We start from the raw sequence: 25,755 nt of genomic DNA, 5'->3' as shown, positions 1-25,755 counted from the left end.
GATATTTTAAGTAAAACATAGTTAAGAGTACAATGCGCAAAGCTTAAAATTCGTTTATTAATCAATCTAAATTAAATGATTCTCTTAATGTACATGACGTGTCTAAATTTTCCCCCCAAAATGTAACATAAAGATATATGACATATGTGTCTAAAGTTGATGCAGACTGTTGTTGTGATTGAAGGAAGTTCGTTCCTCATGTTTTTGACTTTTTGTTGACCTCTACTTTTATTGATCATGACTCGACAAATGTTGGCCATTTTTTATTTTTATTTTATAGTTTTTCTTCAAAGAGACTACAACCCAACCATAGAGCAGACAATAGCCGACGGCCACCAATGGGTCTTCAATGCAGCGAGAAACTCCTGCACCCGGAGGAGTCATTCAGTTGGCCCCTAACAAATATGTTACTACTTCAGTGAAAATGGACGTTATACTAAACTCTGAATTATACACAAGAAATTAAAATAAAAAATCAGACAAGACTAAACAAAGGCCAGAGACTCCTGACTTGGGACAGGCTCAAAGATGCTGCATGTATATAGTAAAACTTTTCAAATTAATAAACAAAACGGACATGTACAAAATGGATATAACGCAGGAATAAAACCAATGCTAGACAAAATCGTCAGTCTATGCATTAGTACATTTAAATATAATTATATAAACAAAATTGTATTAATACCTACAGAACAGTCATAGCTCTCGTATCAAAAGATTTATCTGGTTCCTGGCATTCCGCTTTACTAACTATGAATATGTTGTTTGTATAATTCCTTATGACTAAAAAGAAATGTTGCATACATAAGAAATATATAGACATATATGGATAATATAATTTTAGTATCCTTGTCTATCATTTTTGCTAATATGCATTGTTTATATGCCTTTTTCACATATACTACTAGCTCTGCTCCTGTCATTGTGTTATTGTGCCAATGTTTGTTTACATATTTGTTTGTTCGATAGTGATGAAGATAAAAAAAAAAAAACACAATGTTGACTGCAGAACCCTATTTTTACATTATTACCTAGTATTATGTCTGTTTGTTTTGTTCACACATCGTTGTCAATATAATGTTTGATGCGACTGTCATACAAGTGAGCGGTTTAGCTATATCTTTAAAATAGGGTTTGATACACCATTGCTGATTAATAAAAATGCCTGTACCATGTCAGAAATATGACGGTACGTTTGTTGTTGTGTTTGAGTTTTTAATTTCGCCATTTGATTAGGAACTTTCCGTTTTGAATTTCCTCGGATTTCAGTATGTTTTGTGATTTTAGTTTCTGTCCCAAAGTTTCCTTGTTAGTAGGCGATCTTTCATCACAATCCTGGTTCTACATTGATGGAATGATAACCAATGTATTTCAGTACTAACTGTTACTTTCGTTAATTGTCGAACTGTATTTCAATTTTCATTTTGTGTTTTATTCTTTGTCTTCGAGCTGAACACATATATTTTTTATGTTCTCTTTTGACAAACAAAAAGAATAGAAACTTAATCTAGTTTTATAATCAGGCTATCCAAAATACTTACTAGAGTCAGTTAATATTTGAGTATCCTGCTCTGAACAGCTATCAGGTAGACACATACCAATACTTAATGCGGTATACTGTAAAATTATTTATATGAGACAGTAACTTCAATTTTCAACTTTCAGCTCTCTTCAGATAATTAGTTTACTTTTATGTAAAACAAATGTAGATGCACATATTTTGGGTTTAAGAAGGAACATAACATCCTCAATGAAAGCGATCAGATTTGACTAAAATGTTCTCCGAATCTTTTGTCATAAAAGTGCTTGATTTATTCATTGTCATCATGTTGTAGTGGACCTGTCTTTCAACAGACAGTCGGCTATTACAAAGGTTATCTATTTTAATTGTTTATAGCTTGATGTAGTTTATAATAGCATTGATCACATTGAAAAAACAAAGGCCACCACAGATACAGCTCTCAAGTACAGTTCGAATCAATTATTTTAATTATAAGGTTAACTATTAAATTTTACGGCGCAATATTGTTAAAGTCACATTGTCATGGAAAATCAGTCACCATGGACATGTTTCATCTTTTAAAGCCATTCTCCATTCCTACTCAACGGTGCCGGTATTGGACATTTTAACAGAAAACAAGTTGTCATCATATTTCTACTTCAAATGAGAAGTACGACATGTGGCACTAGTTTCACAAAAACTGTTTACCCTATCAGATCACATCAGTTCATCCCTGTAATTTTAAGTGTTCTTATTGATTTTGCTTTAGACAAAATCCATGTAAAGACTTAAAATGACAAGGCCTAAAATACCATTTTAAAGTAATTCTGTCTTCCTTGACAAAAATCAAACCATTCATAGTTGGATTAGAATTTGTTGCTAAACCGATCATTAAATAAAAGAATGCCAACTACACTAATTAAAACTAGTTCTGTTATTATGATTATTGTTAAATATATATTCCAATAAACCAACACTCATTCAAACAGTATCATTATAAACCCTTTCGTACCTGAGGTAATATATTTGGCACAGCTTGTAAGTTTATAACAGATAACATGCAATATTCGGTACCAAATTTCATTTCATTGTTTCCAACAGTAGTTGACCCTTTGATATCCAGGCATTCGTCGTAGTCTCCAAGCCATTTGAATCCTCCTCCAAGTAGATTAGCAGGTGGCTTCCCGGCAGCATCAATCACTTACGAAACAAGAAACGGTTAAATGTTAATCTAAATCAGATTATTTTTTTAAGCTTTTCCTTTCAATGATATATTGATTACAAGCATACAATACCCGAAGAATTAATAGTTAACACAAAGAAGTAACATAACGTAAAAAGATGTTATGGAATGATTTTGGTAGCCCAAATACTTTTTTTTAGACGAACAAGAAGTTGTCCGAAGTACACGGATGCCCCATCCGCACTATCATTTTCTATGTTCAGTGGGTAAAATCTCTAATTTGCCATTACAATAAGAAAGATCATATCATAGGGAACACGTTTTCTAAGTTTCAAGTTTCAACTTTAACCTGAAACGAGACAGATGAACGAACGAACAGACAGCGGAACGAACGAACGGACTGACAAACGAACAAACGAACAGACGAACGGACGCACAGACCAGAAAACATAATGCGCATAAATGGGGTATCCAAATGTAATTCATGTTGATGTAGATATAAGAAACTATAGTTCTTAAATCAGCGGGCAACACTGTGTAATGTTTATATTAGTGAATTAGGAGAGATAGGTTTATTTCAATTTCTTAATTCTTTTATTTCAAGGAAAATTTCTTGTGCCGTTTGGTTTTTTTTTTAAACGAAATGGTAACGTTCAGATAAGAAATCAATCGTGTTCGTATTTTACTAAACTAGATACACTAAAAGGTGATAATTATTAGAAAGGTGAATCTATTTTGTTTACTCATGTTAGAAAGTTTTCTTTTCTTCTAAATTTCTGAAAACAGCCAGGTAATAAGACACAAAAAACACAACAAGCACAAAACAACAATAAACAATCAAATCATACACTTTACAAACAAAGAATAGACAAAAATGTTAAAATCGGGTTTCGAGAACTGCTGTAACATATGTTATCAAGGGACGCAGTAAATTTCATACATTTAAAAGCATATGTGTTACTGGAAGCTCTCCAAAACAACTTACTTTTAAATGCCCAAATCTTTTGTTGAGCTACAGCTTGCACCACACTAGATACACCAATTAGACAGCGATCAGACACCGTTGGTGATGACGAATTTGAAGTACTTTCGGTAGGTGGCACTGCAGTCACGTTGTTTTCCAGCTCTTTCCTTTGAAAGTTTGAAAACTGATGTCTGGAGATTGTTCGTAAATCTGTAACATTGGACAACATTCTGGTAAGCTTTCCATATTCTATGGGCGATTTGTTCACGTTAAAATCTGACCCCTTCGCAATACTATTAATATGCACAAATATCCTATGATATCCGTTATAGTTGTCGAATGAATATGCGCATCTATCCAAAGACGCAATACTGAAAATTAGCAGTTTAAAGAGCAAATTCATTTTTTAAAGCCTTGCAGTGTTTTGAAATGAAAATTGATGGACAAACATAGTTCATAATGTTCACATATACAAATTTATAAATATCAATTATATCTTATTCAAATATTATTTTTATGTTTATCTAAGTATGATTATAAATCATCAAAACATCCCATTACTGACCCTTTAGTATACAATGTAGTTGATATTACTTGGATTTGATGGTGGATTACTGGGAAATCAGTAGCGTACAATTACTCTGTGTATGCGTTGTACATGTCAATAAATTATTATTTTATTACAAATTTGCAACTACAAAACTACAAATACAATAAATAAAAACATTGTACAAATTTAAATCAAATCTGACACAACATGAAGACATTATCCCGACAAAAAGAATCAAGATATCATATTTTTACAGTTCTACTTGTTGCAAGACTGAACGTTCTCTCCATCAAACTAATAAGTATTTTTGATAATAAAATTTTATATCAACATTTTAGGAGAGCCCGGCAATAATTGAAAGTGCTATCTTGGCGACAAAACCGGAATGTCGTATGGATAAGACGGATAGACGGTATGTCTATAACATTATTGCATTAGATTATATCAAATAAAATGTCCCGAAATTCACTCTTTATATAAATGTATTGCTAAAAAGAAGATCGCTTAACAATACAGCTTCAAAAAGCTTTGTTCTTTTTTTTAAAAAATGCTCCGATAAAGAAAATGAGTTATTTTTTGAGTTTTTCTGTCCTCTTTTTGTACTTCCGTCAACCTCTTACCATGCAAGATCCATAGTTTAACGAACTTGAGTTATATGTTATGTCGGCAATCTTCGGCACAGATCTCACATATGTTCCGTACTTACTTCGTATCTCTATACATTATATGTAATGGCCTTAGTAAGCCTTACTTGATAGTTTTGTAGTTTATGTGTTCAAAACGATTCACATTTTATACCGAATATAACGCTATGTAACTTAAATTATCAGTATCACTCGGTCCTTGTGGGTCAAGAAATAAAAAAAAATACACGGAAAGGTCGAATTCTGGGCTGAATACTAGTACTGCAATTATACTGCAATACTATTCTCCACTCGTCTCGTGATCATCTAGGTTACCTTTCTTGTAATCAGTAGGTATCAGTTTATTTTAATATAAAAAGTAAAAAATTGCAATTAAAAAAAAATTGCTCTTTTGTAGTCACATGTCTCCGCGCTGTATGAACAAGGAATTAAATTGTGTTTCAAAATCATTCATTTTGAAGAAAAAGTCAAAATATAATATAAATCCTAGTATTCCTATGAAAGTGGTTCAATCACAATGTTTTCTTAAAAACGGAGCCAGTAAAACGTCTTTCATACCAACTGTCAAATCAAACTGGCGATTTAAAACGATCAAGAGAATATGACGACAAATTAATCCATCCGTTTGATGTGTTTTAGTCTTGCCATTTGCTTAGGGACTTTCTGTTTTGAATTGTCCTCAGAGTTTGGAGTTTTTGTGATTTTACTTTCATTTAAGTATGAAAACTTCATGGCAAATCGTCTCCTGGTAATGATGTGTTTCAGTCGAAAACAAGAACGGAAAGACGACTGTCATAGCCTCCCCCGGACTCCGTATCTATGATTAGTTTATTATTAACAGTTTTAAGTTGAATTATAAAAAGTATAATAACAAAAATATTGATCTTCGAAGAAAAATTCAAAACTGAAAGCCCCTAATCAAATTGCAAAATCAAAAGCTCAAACACATAAAACGAATTGAAACCAGCTCTCATATTCCTGACTAATGACAAACTTGTAAATAAACTTCATAAAACAAAAACTTTGTAGACTACTTTCTAAATTATACTGACAAATAAGACAAATGTGAAATGTACCTAAAATACAGAATTCAAACTTCAAACTGTTAGACATAAAACAATATCTTACCGTACAAGTAAAGAAACATCATAACTAATTGAATGCATTTTGAAAGACGGAGATTGAACTAAAGATTTAAATAGTGTTAGCTTGTGCACAAAATCTGCTGTTTTTCTATCTTTTCTTGAACTCACAATTACATTAACATTGATGTTGACGTAATTATTATATCTAAAAAGAAGCCAGAGCAAACTCTAATGCAAAGGTATTTTGATTGCAAATTGAATCTATTCCAATTTATTTTTAGATGGGAAACCGGTAGACACATGTAAATTGTGTTTTGAAATGAAAATGTTTTAATAAGTGAAAGACAATAAACATCCTTCACATTTAAAGTCATTGAGGCAGCACGGCATCCCCATTGATTCCATCCATGTATTCCATCCCCATTGATTCCATCTATATCACTAACGGAAAGCTGAATACTAAAATTTATGATAAAAGAGATGATTTTTCATTTCCTATCGTTAATTATCCATTTTTAGATGGTGACGTTCCCTTGTCAAAATCTTACAGTGTTTATATATCTCAACTTATACGATTCGCTCGTGTATGTAACAATGTTTTGAATTTTAACGAGAGAAATTTGTGTATTACTGAAAAATTATTACACCAGCGTTTTCGATATCACAAACTAGTCAAAACATTTACTAAATTTTAACATCGGTATAAGGAAATCATTCGTAAATATAGCTCAACATGCTGACTTCTTATACGTTCAGGTATTTCACATCCAATTTTTTATGGAAATATTCTTTATAAAGCACAAAGGTGTCAGTATTCACCTCAGAAACTAACAAAACCTTTGAATAGACTTATTAAGAAGGGATATAGTAACGATACTGTTGTCAGGTCATTAAAGATTGCATATTTTTGCGTTAATATTGATTCACTTATAGGGTCTTTGCATCGGAACTAAACACATTTATTAAAAAAACAGTTGTTGGCATGACACGGGTTATTTTCTTCTCATATATGTTATGATGGTATGATACTAAACCCCTAACGGGAAGGATTGTGCCTGATGTACATATGATGAAATCATAATCTTTCAGTCAGTGTAATTGAAGTCTGGAGCTGGCATGTCAGTTAACTGCTAGTATTCTGTTGTTATTCATGTATTATTGTCATTTTGTTTATTTTCTTTGGTTACATCTTCTGACATCAGACTCGGACTTCTCTTGAACTGAATTTAAATGTGCGTATTGTTATGCGTTTACTTTTATACATTGGCTAGAGGTATAGGGGGAGGGTTGAGATCTCACAAACATGTTTAACCCCGCAGCATTTTTGCGCCTGTCCCAAGTCAGGAGCCTCTGGCCTTTGTTAGTCTTGTATTATTTGAATTTTAGTTTCTTGTGTACAATTTGGATATTAGTATGGTGTTCATTATCACTGAACTAGTATATATTTGTTTAGGGGCCAGTTGAAGGACGCCTCCGGGTGCGGGAATTTCTCGCTACATTGAAGACCTGTTGGCGACCTTCTTCTGTTGTTTTTTTTCTATGGTCGGGTTGTTGTCTCTTCGACATATTCCCCATTTCCATTCTCAATTTTATTTGCCATTTGTTCCGAGATAACGATAGACATTTCAATATTGTAATCGGCTTTCAGTTTATCTGACAATCATGTCGATAAAGGGCTGACATTCAACATTAGAATGATCTAATTGACAACACATTTAATTCGTGTTTGTTATACCAACAGAACAATGTTCACCAGTCTTCTTTTCTCTTTTACATAAATTTAGCATAATTTGAGCCGTAAAGAAACGCCATTCATGTAAAAAATTGATTTGACATTGATGAAAGATGACAGAACTCTTTTAGTATGAATGTGACAACATTAAAAACAAAATGACACTCAATAAGTTTTTTTCTGTTGCAAATGGCTTCAGAGGACATGAAAAAACAGCAAATAAATGCAGAAATGTAAAAAAACGTTTTTCGATGTAGAATATGTTAATCAAGGTCCTTATATAAACATTAGGAATTACATAATCTGGTTAAGCGTATAATGTGCATCAATCAATTTGCGATGCGATTCCACACACAGTCATACGTTCTCAATAGGGAAAATCACACAATGAGAAATTTTTAAGATCATTCAATAGGACAAAATCTGACGTTTTTAGACAGCGAAATCATGTCACTACTGAGTAAGGTCAGAGAAATATGGTATCGGTCAACGTGAAATGTATGCAGTGATTTCACCGCGTTCTTCTTCACAACTTTGTAACTGCACTTTGTCAAACTCACAAAGAATGAGCGAATAAACAAGAAAGTACACGTGTAAAATATATTTATGTAGAAAAGAATAAACTTTAATGATAAAATAAATTATCCCATTCACTACGATTGAAACGTCATTGAAAGTCAAACTAATACTTGTTGATACAATATTACTTTACTATCACATTTATATAATACCAATGCAATGTTTACTATGTAAAAATAATACAACTGTAACAGGGGCGGTATGTCCCATCAGATCTGTAGCCGTTACACCAACCGAAATGAGATATTGCATTTCGTCAGTAAAACAATACAACTGTCAATCCTGAGCACATTTTCATTTAAATTATCTATCGCCGTTTCTTTTCTTGTTTTTTAAAGATAACCTTCTCAAGTCCCATCATAGGTGATTCAAATGCTAAACTCGCTACAAATGCTACCATCATTGATACTACTAAGTTTCCAATGAATTGATATATCTGCAATAAAGGAAATTTATAACTTATAATATATGATAACAAATCTCTTCTATTTACATATTTGGTTGAATTTGGAAAAAGATGTGCAACCACAACAAGCGTGTTATCCAGAATTCCATTTAAAATTATTATTTAGTCAAATGGAAAAATGCTTTTAAGTTTTCATTTTCTATTTTAGTCTTGAGAGCAACATTTTAGTGAATTGTATTGTCGAAATAAGCACTTGTTGTTGTATAATTGGGACTGTTAATGATATGTATATCAGCACATGTATTGCATCGTTTTGGTAAATTTTGAAATGTTTTATTATATCTTGGTCTATTCTACATCGCATGCGACGCTTAAAAGGGTTTTCTTTTTATGTGTAAAAAGGGCAGAGAAAAGAACGTGTGTATGTTTTAGAGTGTTATGTGTTCGTCGATTTTTCGATTCGGCTTATCAGTTTAGGATATTCAAATTTATCTTATTGATAATAATATCTAAGTATGTTTAAGAAACATATGTCCATGATAAACATTGACCATGGCCTTGTCAGGTTTTATTTCTATCTTTGAGATTGAATGTCTCTCTGGTATCTTTCGTCCTTCTTTTGCGAATGTACAGACAATTAAACTTCTAGATAACATATTTGAGAGATGAAGAGAATAACAAACATTTTAAAAAATATATTACAAAGATACCGAAATCAATTCAAAACAATGTTTACATTAAAACTGACAAAATAGATTGTTAAACTTTACCAACCAACGGAACAAATGAAACACAACTGTAATATTTCTGACTTGGTACATGCACTTGCCAAGAAAAGAAATTGTGGGTTAAATCTGGGTTGATAGCTAGCTACAAACGACTTAAAACCAGTTGTTGCCTCAGGGAGTTCAAACATTATTGAATAAAAAAAAATAAAGTGTATTGAACTTACGACATCTATATCTGTAAGATGCATCAATCGTTGTTTGGTGTATTGGTTATAATAGATAACAATTGGATGCACGAGGTATGTACAATAGGTTAGTCGACTTAATGGTATAAAGCCTTTCCATGACAAAACTGTATTTATATAACCTGAAAAATTAAATTTGTACAATAGGTTAGTCGACTTAATGGTATGAAGCCTTTCCATGACAACATTGTGTATGACCTGCAAAATTATATATTGATGTACATTTAGTACGATAATAAGAAAATTCTCTTTTGAAACAATTATAATGCTCTAATCAGTGGAATATATTCATTTCAGACCAGATTTGTAGATAATTTAAAGATAAGTCACTAAGAAGTTTTATTTGTAACTTCATTGATAAAATTTAAACAATGCAACTTGATAAATATTCGTATAACATTCTGTCATTAATTGTATTTATATTATTTGTGAGATAAGTTTTATATATGTAAAACACTTAAGGACATATTTGTTCACAAATTTAAATTACTAGTAACTTACCTCCATAACCATTTGCACATGAGAATACAACCCAACATACACAAGCTCCCCATAATGTTCTATGTACTGCATTATACAGAGAGGAAACCTCTTGCGATACACGGTTACCATTAAGATCGTCGAATTGTCCATACAATACAAGACATGCCACTACAGCTGCAACTACCCATCCAAAGAAGGCTGCTACCTAAAATACAGGAAGAAAATTGTAGAACCATGACAACAGAAACTTCAATACATCATGGTATAAAAATGAATACATGTATGTGGTCTAACTACTAATAAATCGAATATCAATAAAATACTTTATGGACAAATCTGTGAGCTATAACAGTTCACTGAACCACCTTCGACAATGAGTCTAACGTACATCTTAAATCCCAAAAAAAAGTGTATCTCAAATACAATGAAAATAGCATCGGATTATTTATTATGAAGCACACAATCCCAAGAACATCATTCAGCAGATGGAAGAAAATCCAACTTATATGGCCAATGTCTTGAGCGGCTATTAAGGAGCAAGTTTGTGTTATGTTCTTTTCACAAAGTATACAGTTTACGTGTACCTTAATAAAACAAGTTAGTTTTCAACAATAGTATCACCTAGATTAAAATATTGCGTCCTTTCATAGTGATTAAGATTAAACAAAATTTTGATTGCTGTACCCCTAGTTATGCTATTTTTGATGTCTGTTTGTTTATTTGAACATCAGTGTCGATATAATGGATTTGTATGTGACTGCCATACAAGCAAGAGGTTTAGTCAGTTATAAAACTATGTTAAAACCACGGTTTTCCTCATAAGTAAATGCCCGAACCAAGTACGAAATATGAAAGTTGTTTAGCGAGTCCGGTGGTTTTTTTAATTTTCGCTTTCATATCTATTAGAATAATTACTTACTTTAGACATTCGATGTTTAAAATTAGTTCTATACAGTAAATAACCAGTATACATTCCAACTAAAAATGGACCCATTCTGAAGTATGGCTTGACGTAAAGTTTCATGAAGTTTATTCCCCTGCAAGTAACAATCAAATCAAAATATTACTAAAATATTTCGATACTCATAGTATTAGAATATTGTCTCCAAACTGGATTGTAAGTTAATTCACATTTATTACTGTGCTTATCCAGTGACTTTTGGGGTATCACATTAGCAAAGACCAAAACAGTTTACCAAATTGCATTCAGATTTCTACTCCAACTAACTAATCAACTGGTAAAATATTTTAGCAGATTGCTCAAGTGAAATGTTGTTAGTATGAAGTGAGTGCTGTAAAATAAAAAGTTATACTTACCATCCAGATCCAGTCAGTTGTTACCTTTGTCAATCATTTCTAACACAAATAATATCTTACTATAGTATTAGTCACTGAATAAAATGGTCTAATTTTAACATGGAAACTTCTATCATAAATAAATATTATAAATGAATAGTTCAAAACATTGTTTTGTAGGTGTATATTCTATAGCTTTGTCTTCTAAGATGAAGTTATTGTGCAATTGTGATTCGAATAACATTTTGTATACAAATTACTGATCTGCTGGCAATAAAGGGAAATAATTTACATTACAAATAATCAGAAAAATTTTGTTCTGTCTGACAAATATCAAATTTTCCCATTTAATTTGTTGTAACATTATTTCTGTTATTATTTAACTTTTATCCTCTGTTCTAAAACGAACAATGAAACTTATTTAATGATGAAAGACGATTAACAGCTGTTTTGCAAAATGTTGAATTGTTCAAAGTATAAAGGATTGTCTACCAAGGAGTACAAGATATCTTATAAGCAGTATTTTGCAAAACCTTTCTAATTTGTGTTTTACATGCCCTTCAATTTCATACTAATTTTGCATTTCATTTTTTTTTTTATGAATCTTTTGTAGGCAAAATCATAAGCCTCGTATCATTGATTAAATTTTATGTGTACATTTGAACTCAATATAAATTATTTCCCTTTAATGCCAGCAGATCAGTAATTTGCATAGAAAATGTTATTCGAATCACAATTGCACAATAACTTCATCTTAGAAGACAAAGCTATAAAATATACACCTACAAAACAATGTTTTGAACTATTCATTTATAATATTTATTTATGATAGAAGTTTCCATGTTAAAATTAGACCATTTTATTCAGTGACTCATAAGATATTATTTGTGTTAGAAATGATTGACAAAGGTATCAACTGACTGGATCTGGATGGTAAGTATAACTTTTTTATTTTACAGCACTCACTTCAAACTAACAACATTTCACTTGAGCAATCTGCTAAAATATTTTACCAGTTGATCAGTTAGTTGGAGTAGAAATCTGACTGCAATTTGGTAAACTGTTTTGGTCTTTGCAAATGTGATACCCCAAAGGTCACTGGATAAGCACTGTAATTATTCACAAATATCTGCAGTTTATAATATGTGATAATACGGATTGTCGTCTATTGACAAGGTAGATTTTAAATGTGCAATTTACAAACTACATGGATAACCTTTTGTTGCAAATTAAGAAAGCGATTTTGGCAAGTTTTTTCTTTATTTTTTTCATTTATACTGTATAGTTTCATTCTAGGGACTCATTAAATGAACGCATTAATTAGTGTTTAAAATTTGTTTAAGGATCGGGAGGTTCTGTAGTCCGCTGAGAAGCGTGTGAGGATGTGAGCACAATTAAGGAAGAACTGAGCAAATATGGGTTTGTCTAATTTCGTTTGAGGTTTTTAAATGAGTAGACTTATAGATTATCATTGATCATCTCAACGAGATTTGTTTTCTCGCTTGAGCCGGTACGGCAATGATAATCTATTTATCGCTATTTTACCGATAACGACATTGTCAATTTCATAAGCAACACCAAGTGTCTCCATAGTTTTTACCGATAATTTTCCATGTATTGCGAGTAGCATGATATGATAAGTATTAAAACTCAAAGGAAAAATGCACAAAATAGCGATAATCAGAAATATCAAAAATAACAGTTGACATGTATTTTTTTTAACAAGCAAATATTATAATTCAATAGTTCTGAAATTACAATAAATCTTTCTGTTTCTAAGAACTTTGGATAATGTAATAAACACTTACCCGTCAAATGCCGATAAAGGTATTTCCCAATGTGTAGTCATTATACCGGTGGCAGTCCATGTTCCCAATAGAAAAGCCAAAATTACAATTACCCCAGCAATATGGAAGCTAAAAAGTATAATACAAAAACTTATGATTTACAGATTAATTTCATAGATTTAAAAAGCCCGAATTATATTCAACCAATATGAGGAAAGTGTGAAAATTTGATTGTTAAATATTTTTATTTAAAAGTCAGGGATTAAACATTGTTTTATTTGAGAATTGAATGCTTCTTTTTGTAACTTTATTAGGGTATAAAAGCGTTGACCGAAGTACATTTTGTATGAATGACTTCATTCATTCTAAAAATGGACGCACGGTCAACGCTTTCACAACCCTATGAAGTTACAAAAAGAAGCATTCATGATTTATAATTACATGTTTTAGCTAGGATCATGAAAACACGATTTCCATCAAGTTTTTAATTAATTTACCTGTGTACTTTATTATTGGACCTCGTGTCATTATGAATGATAAGTTTTATTGTGTAATGAAATTGCTTACGGAATAACACGTGATTTGCAGTTAGCCATTCGGAATAACGTATTATAATCTAATGAAACATACATCTAATGTAATTATTACTAGCTAAATTTCTCACTAAAAGTCAAAAATCCTTAAACTGCAACACTGTCGAAACCATTTTAAACAAACTCATAGAAGAATCCGAAGCAATATATTTGTCAATTTATGTTTTAATATAGCAAGAATGTATATCTTCAAAGCAGTACATTATATAACGACTTGTCATCTATTACGTGCATTTTCATCAAATGTAATCCCTAATGATAAATACAAATAATTATGAAAGCCACATTTTACTACAATTTCGAATTCGATTGTAATTATTTAGATTTTTAGACCATGACACATAACAGATTTGAAGACGTCTATAAAAAGTGTGAATCACATTTCTGGTTTACTTGAATGGCCATTGTTGTTGATATATTATTTAGCAGAAATATAAAATAAACAAAAAACAACAACAACAAAAAAAACGTTATACTAATATAAGCAACAAAAATCGGCATTAAAAGCAAAACCACAATAAAAACAATTGACCAGTATACTTGTAAATCAATCAAAAGTTCTTAGTACAACAATACATGGATGGATTTGATATACTTCAGATACTTACTGAAACATAGGTAGAATTATTAAGGGACTGATAACGAAGAACTGCATGTCATTAGCTAAATACCAAGCCCATCCAAAGCACTGAAATATATAAATGTTTAAGATGCATTTCTACTGATTCGAAATTCTGGTTAGAATAAGATTGTAAAGCTTAAACTGTGTAGAATAATTAGATTCTAGAATAACAGTATTTGTTTAAGTGGCTCTCCTGTTTCTTTTTTTTTTTAAACCTTCTGGTAAAAGTGTGTTTTTTTTTTATCAGAATTGCTTTATTTCTCTTCTCTTCTCAGGTTTTGAGATTAAAAGAAATGTTTTAAACTTTCGTGAATTGATGAGTGAGACTACACAATCGGGCTTATCTTATCACAATGTAAATAAGGTTTTTAATACTAAATGAGTACGGCCTAGTGCAATATTTCTTGATATACAATATATATGCTATGACATTATATCGAAATATGAATAAGAACATGTTGTCGCCATAAAGAACTTACTGATTGGTCTGGGTCATCAACAAAGTTGTTGATATAGAAGAGATTATAATACCAGCCGTGTTTACAGTAATGAGGTTCAAGCCCATCCTCAGGCCACACAGGACCACTGCCGATATATGGAAACAGTGCAATATATACCATGAATATTAACATATAGGGTGGCGTTAGTCTGCAAATGAAAGTATACTTTATATAACAATGCGCTTGTCATGAACATGATCAAGTGAACTTGCATGGCCCCATCATATTGTAAACTTCATTTTATCTACAGTTTAATTGACTACGTATGTTGTCTGTCCCTCTTTGACTCTTAAATGCTGGGATATCTTTACAAGGAATCAAAACAAAACAAAAAATATTGATACACTACAAAAATGGCTTCTGAATAAATAATCTGTTTCAACCTATTTTCAAACGTTATCTGTTGCATGTTATCTTAATTATAATAAGAAAAACTGCACTTTTACAATGATGATTTAAACTGACAATAAAGCAGCTTTAAAAGTTGCCTATTGGTAGGTTTTTCATATAATTTTTTTATCTGAAAATAATCTAACGTCTATGTTTATCTATAAGGTTTTGGTATGTTCTTGGTAAAGTACTTGACGATTCTATTTTTTTAGTATGATTATATTGACTATTTTTCCAGAATTAATATTTCGTGTTTTTAAGTACTACTATCTCATAAAATGATACTGTGTAATGTAAAATATAATGATGCTATACCTCCAAAATCGATGGAAATAAAACATTCCCCAGTTCATCTTTCCGTCATTTTTCTTCAACTCTTTCATTATTAAATATGTCAACAAAATTCCGCTGAAAAGGCATAATGTAAAATATAAAAATTATGATTATAAATTAAAGCTCCATCAGCAAGGTCGACAGTATTTGATATCAGGTAGTGTAATAATTGCTGGACGTTAATAATTGACCCTTCAATCCATTATTGCATCAAATATGCACCAAATACAGCAAGTCACTGAACTTATCATGAGTCTAACATATATTGTGATGGATGGCAAAACATGCTTAGCCGATTTGAAAATTTATTACGAACTTATGTTTATGTAATCATTTTAATGAATATTGACATTTAATTGACTTCAAATAGTACAAAATGTCACATCAGATCCAGCATAGCAAACGCTCTCCCTTCCAATAACAAAATTATGACGAAACATACGTGAGATGACCAGATTGAATTTTTAAACTTGATTTATTAAAACGTTTATATCCATTTATAGTCATTTATAGTAACAGATGCAGTCATTTCTTACTTAATTAATTACCTGAGAGTAAAAAATGTGTCCACAGAGACGAAGGCATTAGCAATAGCCATGAAAGTTACCCTGTTCAGCATGCGAGGAAGGAAAGTGAGCACATTATCTAAAACATAGATTTATGAATTCTTTTATGTAAAAAGAAAATAACTCTAAATGAACTTTAACAGTATTCTATATAATAAAAAAATGATAAACATGAAATATTGGAGAAAAAGGTGTCCGAGAAAAAAGAAAAATATCCGTGTCATTTCATTTATCTAATGACTTTTTATGACTTTCGGTTTAAACATTATTATACAGTTTTTATTGTGGGCATGTTTTTACAAAATATAGTCCCAAGTGTACCTGGTTGAAGAAAATTTATAGAACATCATATTAATTCATTGAGCAATACACCGTTGATTGTCTTTTCTGTTTTGTCTTTTTTATCATAGTTTTATCTGTTTTACTTTTACTTGTCGTTTTTATTTATTAGAAGCTTCATACTTGTTTAAAATCTAAGAGATGCTTTATATAAATCATAATTGTGTCAACCTTCTTTCAGAATGAAGATATTTCCAAATAATTTCTTAAATGAGAATCCCCTAAATTTGGTTGGTATCTTTTAATATATTATCTCCTTTAGAGAGGAGATGTGGTATTATTGCCAATATGACAACTATCAACATCACCAAAGGCAAGGATGTGGTCATTAAATTATGTATTTCCCAGTATTTAGTATAATTGTTGCATTGTATGACGTAAATCCACAAAAGTATGACCTTTTGCTTAAAGCTGAAATTGACTTTATGGAGAGTCTTTTGTTTTCGAATCATTGATTTAATTTTCTTATGATGGTTTAAGTTGCACATACTTTAAAAATAGAGTCTTAACTTACCATCTAATGGAAGCCCGAAAGCATAGCTGTGACCAAGAATTACCCATGACATCGATAGAAATCGAATACCATTTATCGCTGTCAATGATCCAGCACTTTGATCTGTATTCAGAATTTTAGCTCCGTTCGTGTATATGGAAAACGCTAATATTATTTTCCCGAAAATACCTACAAAGAACATACAGTTGTCAAACCAATAACCAAAATGATTGTCGAATATTTATGATATAAACCAATTCAATCAAAAAATTGCTTATATACTTTAATATATATGTATATATACATATTTATATAGTGTACCCTACATTGGATAAACTGTAGTGTATATACATTTAAAGGGTTCTGCTACAGTTTGCTAAATACTATTGGACTTTTAACGCTAAAAGCTGGGTGGTTGTCAGGGTGAAGTAAAACTATGTGATCAAATTGGGAATGAAAATGAGGAACATGTCAAAGAGACAACAAGCCGACCAAAGAGCAGATAAGGGGCGAATACTTCTTTATATCTCTAAAGTTATTTTAAGGGTGCGTATTCGTCACTTTTTAACCCTCAAGTTTATCAAGAAAATAAGAAATTGTACAATGGTATTTGTCAGTCCGTATTTTATAATTTCCTTTTTATTCCATTTTCAATGTTCACATCAACTAGAGTTAAATACACATGGTGAAAAAATTGAAATATCAGACAGGCTTTATTTTTAAATCTTCTCACATATATTATGTGCTTTTCTATTAATAATAGGTATATAAGTATACCTAGATCAGTTTCATTCATTTTCTTTAGAAATAATCTAAATTCGTCAATTACTATTAATCCGAGATTGACATTGGCCAATTCTGAGATAGGCTAAGTTATTTAGGTCATTTTTGTGAAGTCAACCCCTTGAATTGTCTTTTCATTTTGATGAAACGGGGTTTTTCTCAGTCATGGATATTTTAAAGTCATTATTAAGATGACCACAGTAATTTTTGTAATTGTATCTAGTACAATGAATAAATATGTCATTACAAGTTTAATAACACAATATATTTACTTGCATAGCACAAGTTGTCTATGCAGTAAGGTTTAATGATTGTTTTTCCCAAACTAACCTGGATCCGAAGTTTCTTCGACAATAATCTGTTTATTTTGTCCTATCAGTGGTGCTTTTTCACTGGCCTCAACAACCAAATCACCATTGAGTTCAGAAAGCATCGCTTGTCTTTGCCACTTTGGTAGCTGAACTATTATTACATCGTAAATTGTTCCAGCAACCATGATCACAATAAAACAGGCTATGACTGCACTGAAAATATATTGTTTTACATGATATACGTATCAGACATTTCAAATAAATCAGAACAATATAAGTATTAGACTTTTCATTTTTAAACTCAATTAAAAAAGTCAAATAACTATTAATGTAAACTTGCCATATTGCAATATGTTTGGGGATAGTATTTCATATAAGTATATTTTGAATTGAAAAAAAAACCAATGTTAAGAGTTAAGAGTGGAGGTAACGGAGGCAAAACAATAAAAGCAAAAAAAAAGAAATATTTACACTAAATAAATAAATGCAAGTATTCTTTTATCGGTTCATTGTGTCTTTGGCGTTTTTATAAGTGATTTTTATAATTTGTTCTTTGGTAGCTTGTCATTTTGTGTTATTGAGATACTGCACTGACCTTTAAATGTCTTTTAATTGATAAGTTCTTGTTTTGTTCGTTGGGATCATTGTGAAGGCTGTAGTTTTATTAATATAACTATACATTATCATACCATTATGAATTTCACCTTGCTTACACATGACAATGTTGTAATTTAAATATGCTTATTGCAAATGACGCCTTTATCTTTATCTTTTTAGTGCAAGTAACTTTAAATTTCTAGTTCATTGTTTCGTACTTACAGCACAATTATTTTAATTCTAGTTCATTGTTTCGTACTTACAGCACAATTATTGCTCTGGTATCATATGATTTGTTTGGATGTTTACAACTGACAACTGCTTGTGTAGAACTGTTGGATACAAAGCTTATAACTGAAAGTGTAAATGGCAAAATATAAGTTAACTCAACAATTCCTTTCTGCTATAACACAATATACTCTCGTTATACATACATATTCATTATATTATTATTTTATTCTGGTATTTTTTATATCAAACGATATCAGAATGAATGCACATATGCACATATCGTACTTCATCAATTTATCGCAACGATCATTATTATAGTTTTTATTCCTATTTATTTTTTCTTCATTTTATCTATTAATATTCTATTTTGGTTAAATGCTGTTTTATTTCGCTATTTGATAGAAAAATTTCAAGTTGATGATTGTTCCATAAATACATGTCAGTATGAATTGCTTGTATTTTTTACCTACCCGAGTTGATCAAATTGCTGGCATCAGTATCTGAACAGCTATCAGGTAAACACAACCCAACGCTAACTGAGGGAACCTGAAAGTTAAACAAAAAGGCACGTAAACATTTGGTATTTGGGGTCGGTGATTTTGTACGTTTTGTTTCATATACAGTTGTTTGTTACTTGATAGTTTTTCGTTATTGCCATGCATTGTTGGGTCGTTTTCGTTTCGATTTTCTTTCATCTCTGTTTTGTTTTATATATAGAAAGTAATTCAACACACGCAATAATTTTATAAGATACAATTACATATTTTGAACATTGAGATCGAAGTGACAGTACTTACGAAGAAAATATGGAAAGTTGAATTCGTTTTAACAGCAGACTGGCTATACAGACCTTGAGTACTTACAGGGGACAACATGGTTGGTTGAATTTTTTGTAACGATAAACTGGTCAAAATACCTTAAGTACTTACCGAAGAAAACATGGTTGGTGGGATTTTTAACGGTAGACTGGCTATACAGTACTGTCCACTGATACTGTATGATGTTGTGTTAATACTGACAGTCGCATCTTGGATTGAAAGACATTCATCATAATCCCCGAGCCATATAAGTCCTCCTCCGAGTATATCGGCCGGTGGTTTCCCTGCAGCATCAATCACTGTAAACATAGGTAAACATGGATTAGTGTTTCTTCAATAAATTTGATAACAAAACGAGAAAATATTAAATTCCAGCCTGTATTTCTAATTGTTTGAAGGCTTTTATTATTAATTAAGCACATACATTCATCCTTTCAATGTCGTGGTCACTCGACGCAAGTTATATCATACTTAACATATACACTAACCCTAGTGTATAGATTCATGTACGTACCAATAAATTTTCTTTAGAATCAAAGATATATAAACTTTATCCTAATTGATATCTAAAGTATAATATATAGTGTCATTTCGTGTGCATAATTTTGTGAAAGTTCATAAGTTAATATTGACTATTTGCACATACTATCAGATTTGTATGCGCACCTTCTTTCGCCAGGTGATTCAGTCTATCGTCAATAACTTGCCAGATAAATTATCTACTTACTAAAGTATTTGATTCAACCTAATATTAAGGCAGAATGAAATTAATATCAATGAAACCAAACATAATGGGTAACATTCTGTTTATATTTTGTTCGCTTTTCGCTTTTCGCTTTAACCACAGTATAAGTCTCCGTAATATAGTTAAACAGAGGGCACTTGTGAGTACATCATGAACTCAACATCACCTCACTTTATCATTAGGATATATAATATCAGATAGTTTGTTTATTCACAAATCATCACGTCATATTTGATAGTGGGAGTGGACATTAGACTGATCTAAATAAAATACTTGTATTGAGAAAATAACTTCAAGATTTTCTTTAAAGGAGTGACCTCAAATCGCTTCTGTGCATTATCGAAAGAAAAACATCAAGTTTTGTCAGTTGAGAACATCTTGACAGACTGTTTAGGTTTCTTCGACAGAGTAATGAGATCCTGCTCCAAATGTAGCATCCTTCGTGTTACTCATTTTAGTACAAACCCGATTATAAGTTTGACTAGGTCGTTGACATTGGGGGGGGGGGGGGAGAACTGTTTGTTAGAATGCGTATCTCACCTAAATATTTTTAATAACAAATTTATTTTTGTCCAGTAGTGTAAACCTTGTTTTTTTTTAGAAATATATCTACTTTACAGATGTATATAAACGGTAAATGTTGCTGAAAAGTGGTAACATATTCTTCTTATGAGCGTTAGACAGAAAACATCATCTTATCTTACTGTTGAAAATTCTTATCAAATTTGGCCCTTGAAACGTTTCGAAAGTGTAAAAGGTGTAACAGAGTAGATGAGACCTTGCTGAAATACATACCAATATTTGAACTTCTATCATACATTGGAACTTACGGGCTAAATAAACGGGTATGTCTCTAGATTTAAAGTTCCGGTGGTTGCCGGCAACTAGACATATATGTTCTTTCCGGGTACTAAGGACATTAATTGTATGGACTTCTGTTAACAAATAACAAAGCAACAAAAAAATCAAATGAAAACGTCGATTTGAAAGATTGGTTTATATATCACATATTATGTCCGCCAAGTAAATTATGTTCTCACTCAGAGAAAATATCTTTTAGATTGAATCAAAGCTTTTTTGTATATATCTTATTTAAATCTTGCACAAATAATCAACTGGTGAAAAAAGAACTGCAGTTATTTAAGAATTAAAAAGGTTTTTTTTTTAATTAGTTATAACTACTTACTTCTTAATGCCCATTGCTGTTTGTCGGCCAATCCTTGGATAATACCTTTGACATGATTGATGCATATGTTGGACACGGGTAGCGATGGAGGTGGTGTGGTCGAAGCCAGAGATTCTGTGTCTGTAGTCACATCAGATGTTACGTTTTCTAAAGGGAAACTTTCGAGAGATCGAAAAGGATTTTGCTCGCTGATAAGATTTCTAAGATTTGTGCTTACAGCAAGTAAGTCTGTTATTTTAGAAAGTGTATTAGGGTTTTTATTGATAAAACCGTTTAACTTATGTAAGTTTTGTACATCATGCATTAGTGACATATATCCTTTATTGTCATTTAATGCTTCTATTGGCATCCATACGGCAGAGAATGCTAACATAAATAATAGAAACATATTGAAATATATTATCCTGTTTAATTAATGAAATATTGTTATGAATGAGTTATTCTTTAGTTTTATATCATATTCATATCATTCAGTTGTTTAATCAGTGTGATTAGTATTGTATATCACTCATGAATCATACATCTATTTCATAACATCATGAAATATCATGTGATCACAAGGTTGAATATATAGGAATGATGACGAAACAAATTTATTTAAAACAAATTTCACTCATAACGGTAGTATAAGGAAGTGTGTGTGTGTAACCTACTTGAACTTAAAGGTATAACCGTCTTAACAATACAATACAACTTGCAATATTTTCGACAATTTCATAACCTTGCAGTATTATTGTTCCATAAGGTATTCTTTTAGAACTAAGGACATGGAATTTATATTTGTTCCTTTTTATTTCAAGTTTGCTTGTTTTAGTCTGTTTAAGTCTGTGTTTTACTTACATCTAATTTGTTGATGTCAATCTAGCATAAATTTGACCCTCACATAAAAGTAATTGCAACAGAAGATTTTAAAGTTTTAATCTTTAGCAGTATATCCCAGATATACACAGAAAAAAGTCCCATAAAATCTAACTTGAGGAACACTAAAAAATCACCATTTAAAATTCCTCTGGAGATTTGCTTTGAAAAGGGAGATAACTCTTGCAAAAAAGGCAAAAATATCAATAAAAAATTATACAAAAATATAACTTTACCGCTCCCATTCATCAGAACGTATTGATTCTTGATTTTATAGCAGTCTTTAGAGTATAACAAACACCTCTACAGGTGTTTTTATTATATATATTATCAAGCTATAATCTAGATTTCGTAATTCATTATTTGACCATTTATTGATTTTTTTCAACATGACAAGGTAAAGAATCTCAAATTTAATAAAACAATAAATAAGCATGTATTCTTCTTTTTGTGGTTTAAAATTTCTTTAGATAAGTAAGTTTTTCAAAATGCTGACAAAGCTTCAAATTTGTAATTTCTTTAATGAAAAATGCACAAAAAGAAAAACCCATAACACTTCAATTTTGTACATTTCATGAGCAGGAGTTTATATAATTTAGTCAAATACAAACTTATAACCCCATCAAATTATCATACTTTACATAAATTTCAAGAAAAACAACCAACAACTCACCAAAAAAGACTCATTTTTGCAAGAGTTATCTCACCTTCTAATATTAATTTCCATAGGAAATTAAAAATGCTGATTTTTAGATTTTATGGGACTTTTTTCTGTGCATATAAAGGGCATTATGCTATAGATTAGAACTAAAACATTGTCTGCTGCAATTAGTTTGAGGTTAAATCTTAGTTTGAGTGGACTATTGCCCCTTTTCAGACGAATAGCATAATAACTTTTTGTTTTCACTTTTTTACAGCACTTGTTATATACCTCCGTTTGGTGACTAACAGTCGCTGAGGGTATCCTTAGCTCAGTAGTAAGTACTTTGATTATAACATGAAACATAACAAAATTTCTAAAATTGTCTGTAAATAAATTTTCTACTTAAATTGTAAAACAAGTAAGATTTCAACTCCTTTCGGCAAAGTTGATTTTAGTTGGATTTGACTATTTTTAAGTCCTCTTTAGTCAAAACTATATCTTTTAAACTGTTTCGGTTCTTACACATCCATTTATTTTGAAAAAGAATATCTTGGACTGGTAAGTATTGTTTGTCAAATGATGAAATATTAACAAAAGAATAAATATGTCTTCATACAGTTATATGCATAAAATATAAATTATTGTTCATAAAACAAATATTTGTTCTTAAAATGTATATACATTGTATGTTAATAAAAACAAGTAATTGATCATAAAAAATATATGTTAAGTAATATATAAGTTCATAAATTAAAATAATTGTTCATAAAAGCAAGATAATTGTTCATAAAATGTATGTTCTAAAAACGTTTATAAATTTAAAATAATTGTTCATAAAACTGTTCTAAAAAAGTTTATAAAATTAAAATAATTGTTCAAACAAGTAAAATATATGTTCATAAATTTAAATAATTGTTCTGAAAGTAAGATAATTGTTCATAAAATATATGTTCTAAAAATGTTTAAAAAATTAAATAATTGTTCATAAAACTGAGTAAAATATTTGTTCATTAAAGTACAATGATTGTTCATAAAAGTAAAATAATTGTTCATAAATGTAAAAAGTAAAATCACAAAAATACTGATTTTAGAGGTAAATCAATTCGGAAAGTCCATTGATTGATTGATTGTTGGTTGCTTAACGTCCAGTGGCAAATATTTCATGCATATTCAGGACGAGAACAAGTTCACAATAAATACAATAGGTAGGTTGTACAATAGAGGCCATCTGGGATGATGGTCGGGGGAATTTTGACTGCCACCGGAAAAGGAGGGTTTATTGGATAGGGACAGAAATTTTGCCTTGCAACAGGCCACCTACGGACCCCTCCAAGAGTTGTTGCAAGGGTTCTTAACGTGCAAAAAGCGTGGCACTCTCCTTACACGAGACATCGGATTTAACGTCCCCCTTCTGACCGGACGTGACTGCGAACTGGATACATCCCGCACAGCCAAACGGACGACCCACTTCGGCAAGCGTTTTACTGCCGGTCGGGAGAAGACCAAGTGACCATATTTCTATACCCCAGTCACCCTTGGGGGCTCGGAAAGTCCATAATCACATGGCAAAATCAAATAATAAAAAGCATCAAAAGCGAATGGACAAGAACTGTCATATTCCTGACTTGGTACAGGCATTTTCAAATGTAGAAAATGGTGGTTTAAACCTGGTTTTATAGCGCTAACCCTTTCACTTTGATGAAAGTCTCATCAAATTCCGTTATATTTACATTGATGCGTTAACTAAACAAACAATGTGTTCATAAAAGTAAAATGATTGTTCATAAAAGTAAAATATATTATCATACATTAAAACAGTTGTTCCTCAAAGTAAGATAATTGTTCATAAAATATATGTTCTAAAATAGTTAATAAAATTAAAATAATTGATCATAAAACGGAGTAAAATATTTTTTAATTAAAGTAAAATGTATGTTCATAAATTAAAATAGTTGTTCTAAAAGTAAGACAATTGTTCCTAAAATATATGTTCTAAAAAAGTTTATAAAATTAAAATAATTGTTCATAAAACTGAGTAAAATATTTGTTCATTTAAGTACAATGATTGTTCATAAAAGTAAAATAATTGTTCATAAATGTAAAAAGTAAAATCACAAAAAATACTGATTTTAGAGGAAAATCAATTCGGAAAGTTCATTAACACATGGCAAAATCAAATAATAAAAAGCATCAAAACCGAATGGACAAGAACTGTCATATTCCTGACTTGGTACAGGCATTTTCAAATGTAGAAAATGGTGGTTTAAACCTGGTTTTATAGCGCTAACCCTTTCACTTTGATGAAAGTCTCATCAAATTCCGTTATATTTACATTGATGCGTTAACTAAACAAAAAATGTGTTCATAAAAGTAAAAAAAATGTTCATAAAAGTAAAATTTATTATCATACATTAAAACAGTTGTTCCTAAAAGTAAGATAATTGTTCATAAAACATATGTTCTAAAATAGTTAATAAAATTAAAATAATTGATCATAAAACGGAGTAAAATATTTTTTAATTAAAGTAAAATGTATGTTCATAAATTAAAATAGTTGTTCTAAA

The 25,755-nt window shown here is 30.8% G+C and overlaps 2 protein-coding genes across 3 annotated transcripts; both read right to left on the bottom strand.

The window, feature by feature from the left end:
- Positions 1–685: 685 nt before the first annotated feature.
- Positions 686–4,101, bottom strand: LOC134705663 (uncharacterized). The gene is made up of 4 exons (XM_063564382.1): positions 3,670–4,101; positions 2,514–2,701; positions 1,542–1,617; positions 686–783 (listed from the first exon to the last, which is right to left on the bottom strand). Exons 1-4 carry the CDS (start codon positions 4,049–4,051, stop codon positions 686–688), a joined length of 744 nt encoding a protein of 247 aa, XP_063420452.1. The 5' UTR covers positions 4,052–4,101.
- A 4,172-nt stretch (positions 4,102–8,273) lies between these two features.
- On the bottom strand, positions 8,274–22,126 carry LOC134706752 (nose resistant to fluoxetine protein 6-like). Of its 2 annotated transcripts, none has more exons than XM_063565965.1 (15): positions 21,691–22,126; positions 19,871–20,058; positions 19,412–19,487; positions 18,974–19,064; positions 18,133–18,326; positions 17,041–17,208; positions 16,170–16,266; positions 15,604–15,696; positions 14,878–15,046; positions 14,385–14,464; positions 13,205–13,312; positions 11,020–11,137; positions 10,119–10,305; positions 9,597–9,739; positions 8,274–8,674 (listed from the first exon to the last, which is right to left on the bottom strand). In XM_063565965.1, exons 1-15 carry the CDS (start codon positions 22,076–22,078, stop codon positions 8,546–8,548), a joined length of 2,229 nt encoding a protein of 742 aa, XP_063422035.1. In that variant the 5' UTR covers positions 22,079–22,126; the 3' UTR covers positions 8,274–8,545. The 2 variants fall into 2 exon arrangements, with proteins under 2 accessions (XP_063422035.1, XP_063422036.1); XM_063565966.1 differs by lacking the exon at positions 21,691–22,126 and adding an exon at positions 20,487–20,591 and having other exon boundaries at positions 8,277–8,674.
- Between the last annotated feature and the right edge of the window lie 3,629 nt (positions 22,127–25,755).

Source organism: Mytilus trossulus, chromosome 2 (assembly GCF_036588685.1).
Source record: "Mytilus trossulus isolate FHL-02 chromosome 2, PNRI_Mtr1.1.1.hap1, whole genome shotgun sequence".
Taxonomy (NCBI): domain Eukaryota; kingdom Metazoa; phylum Mollusca; class Bivalvia; order Mytilida; family Mytilidae; genus Mytilus; species Mytilus trossulus.
The sequence above is the reverse complement of the archived record's forward strand: the minus strand, read 5'-3'. Positions and strand labels throughout refer to the sequence as shown.

Bases quoted from the DNA above. Each gene is read 5' to 3' on its own strand.
- LOC134705663 (XM_063564382.1), bottom strand. From the start codon at position 4,051: ATGAATTTGCTCTTTAAACTGCTAATTTTCAGTATTGCGTCTTTGGAT. The intron at 2,702-3,669 runs GTAAGTTGTTTT...TTGTTTCGTAAG, and splicing joins AAAGATTTGGGCATTTAAAA to TGATTGATGCTGCCGGGAAG. The intron at 784-1,541 runs GTAAGTATTTTG...ATTTCTTTTTAG, and splicing joins TCAAATATTAACTGACTCTA to TCATAAGGAATTATACAAAC.
- LOC134706752 (XM_063565965.1), bottom strand. From the start codon at position 22,078: ATGTTTCTATTATTTATGTTAGCATTCTCTGCCGTATGGATGCCAATA. The intron at 14,465-14,877 runs GTAAGTTCTTTA...TATATATTTCAG, and splicing joins TTGATGACCCAGACCAATCA to TGCTTTGGATGGGCTTGGTA. The intron at 10,306-11,019 runs GTAAGTAATTAT...CCTGTATTTTAG, and splicing joins TTAAACATCGAATGTCTAAA to GTAGCAGCCTTCTTTGGATG.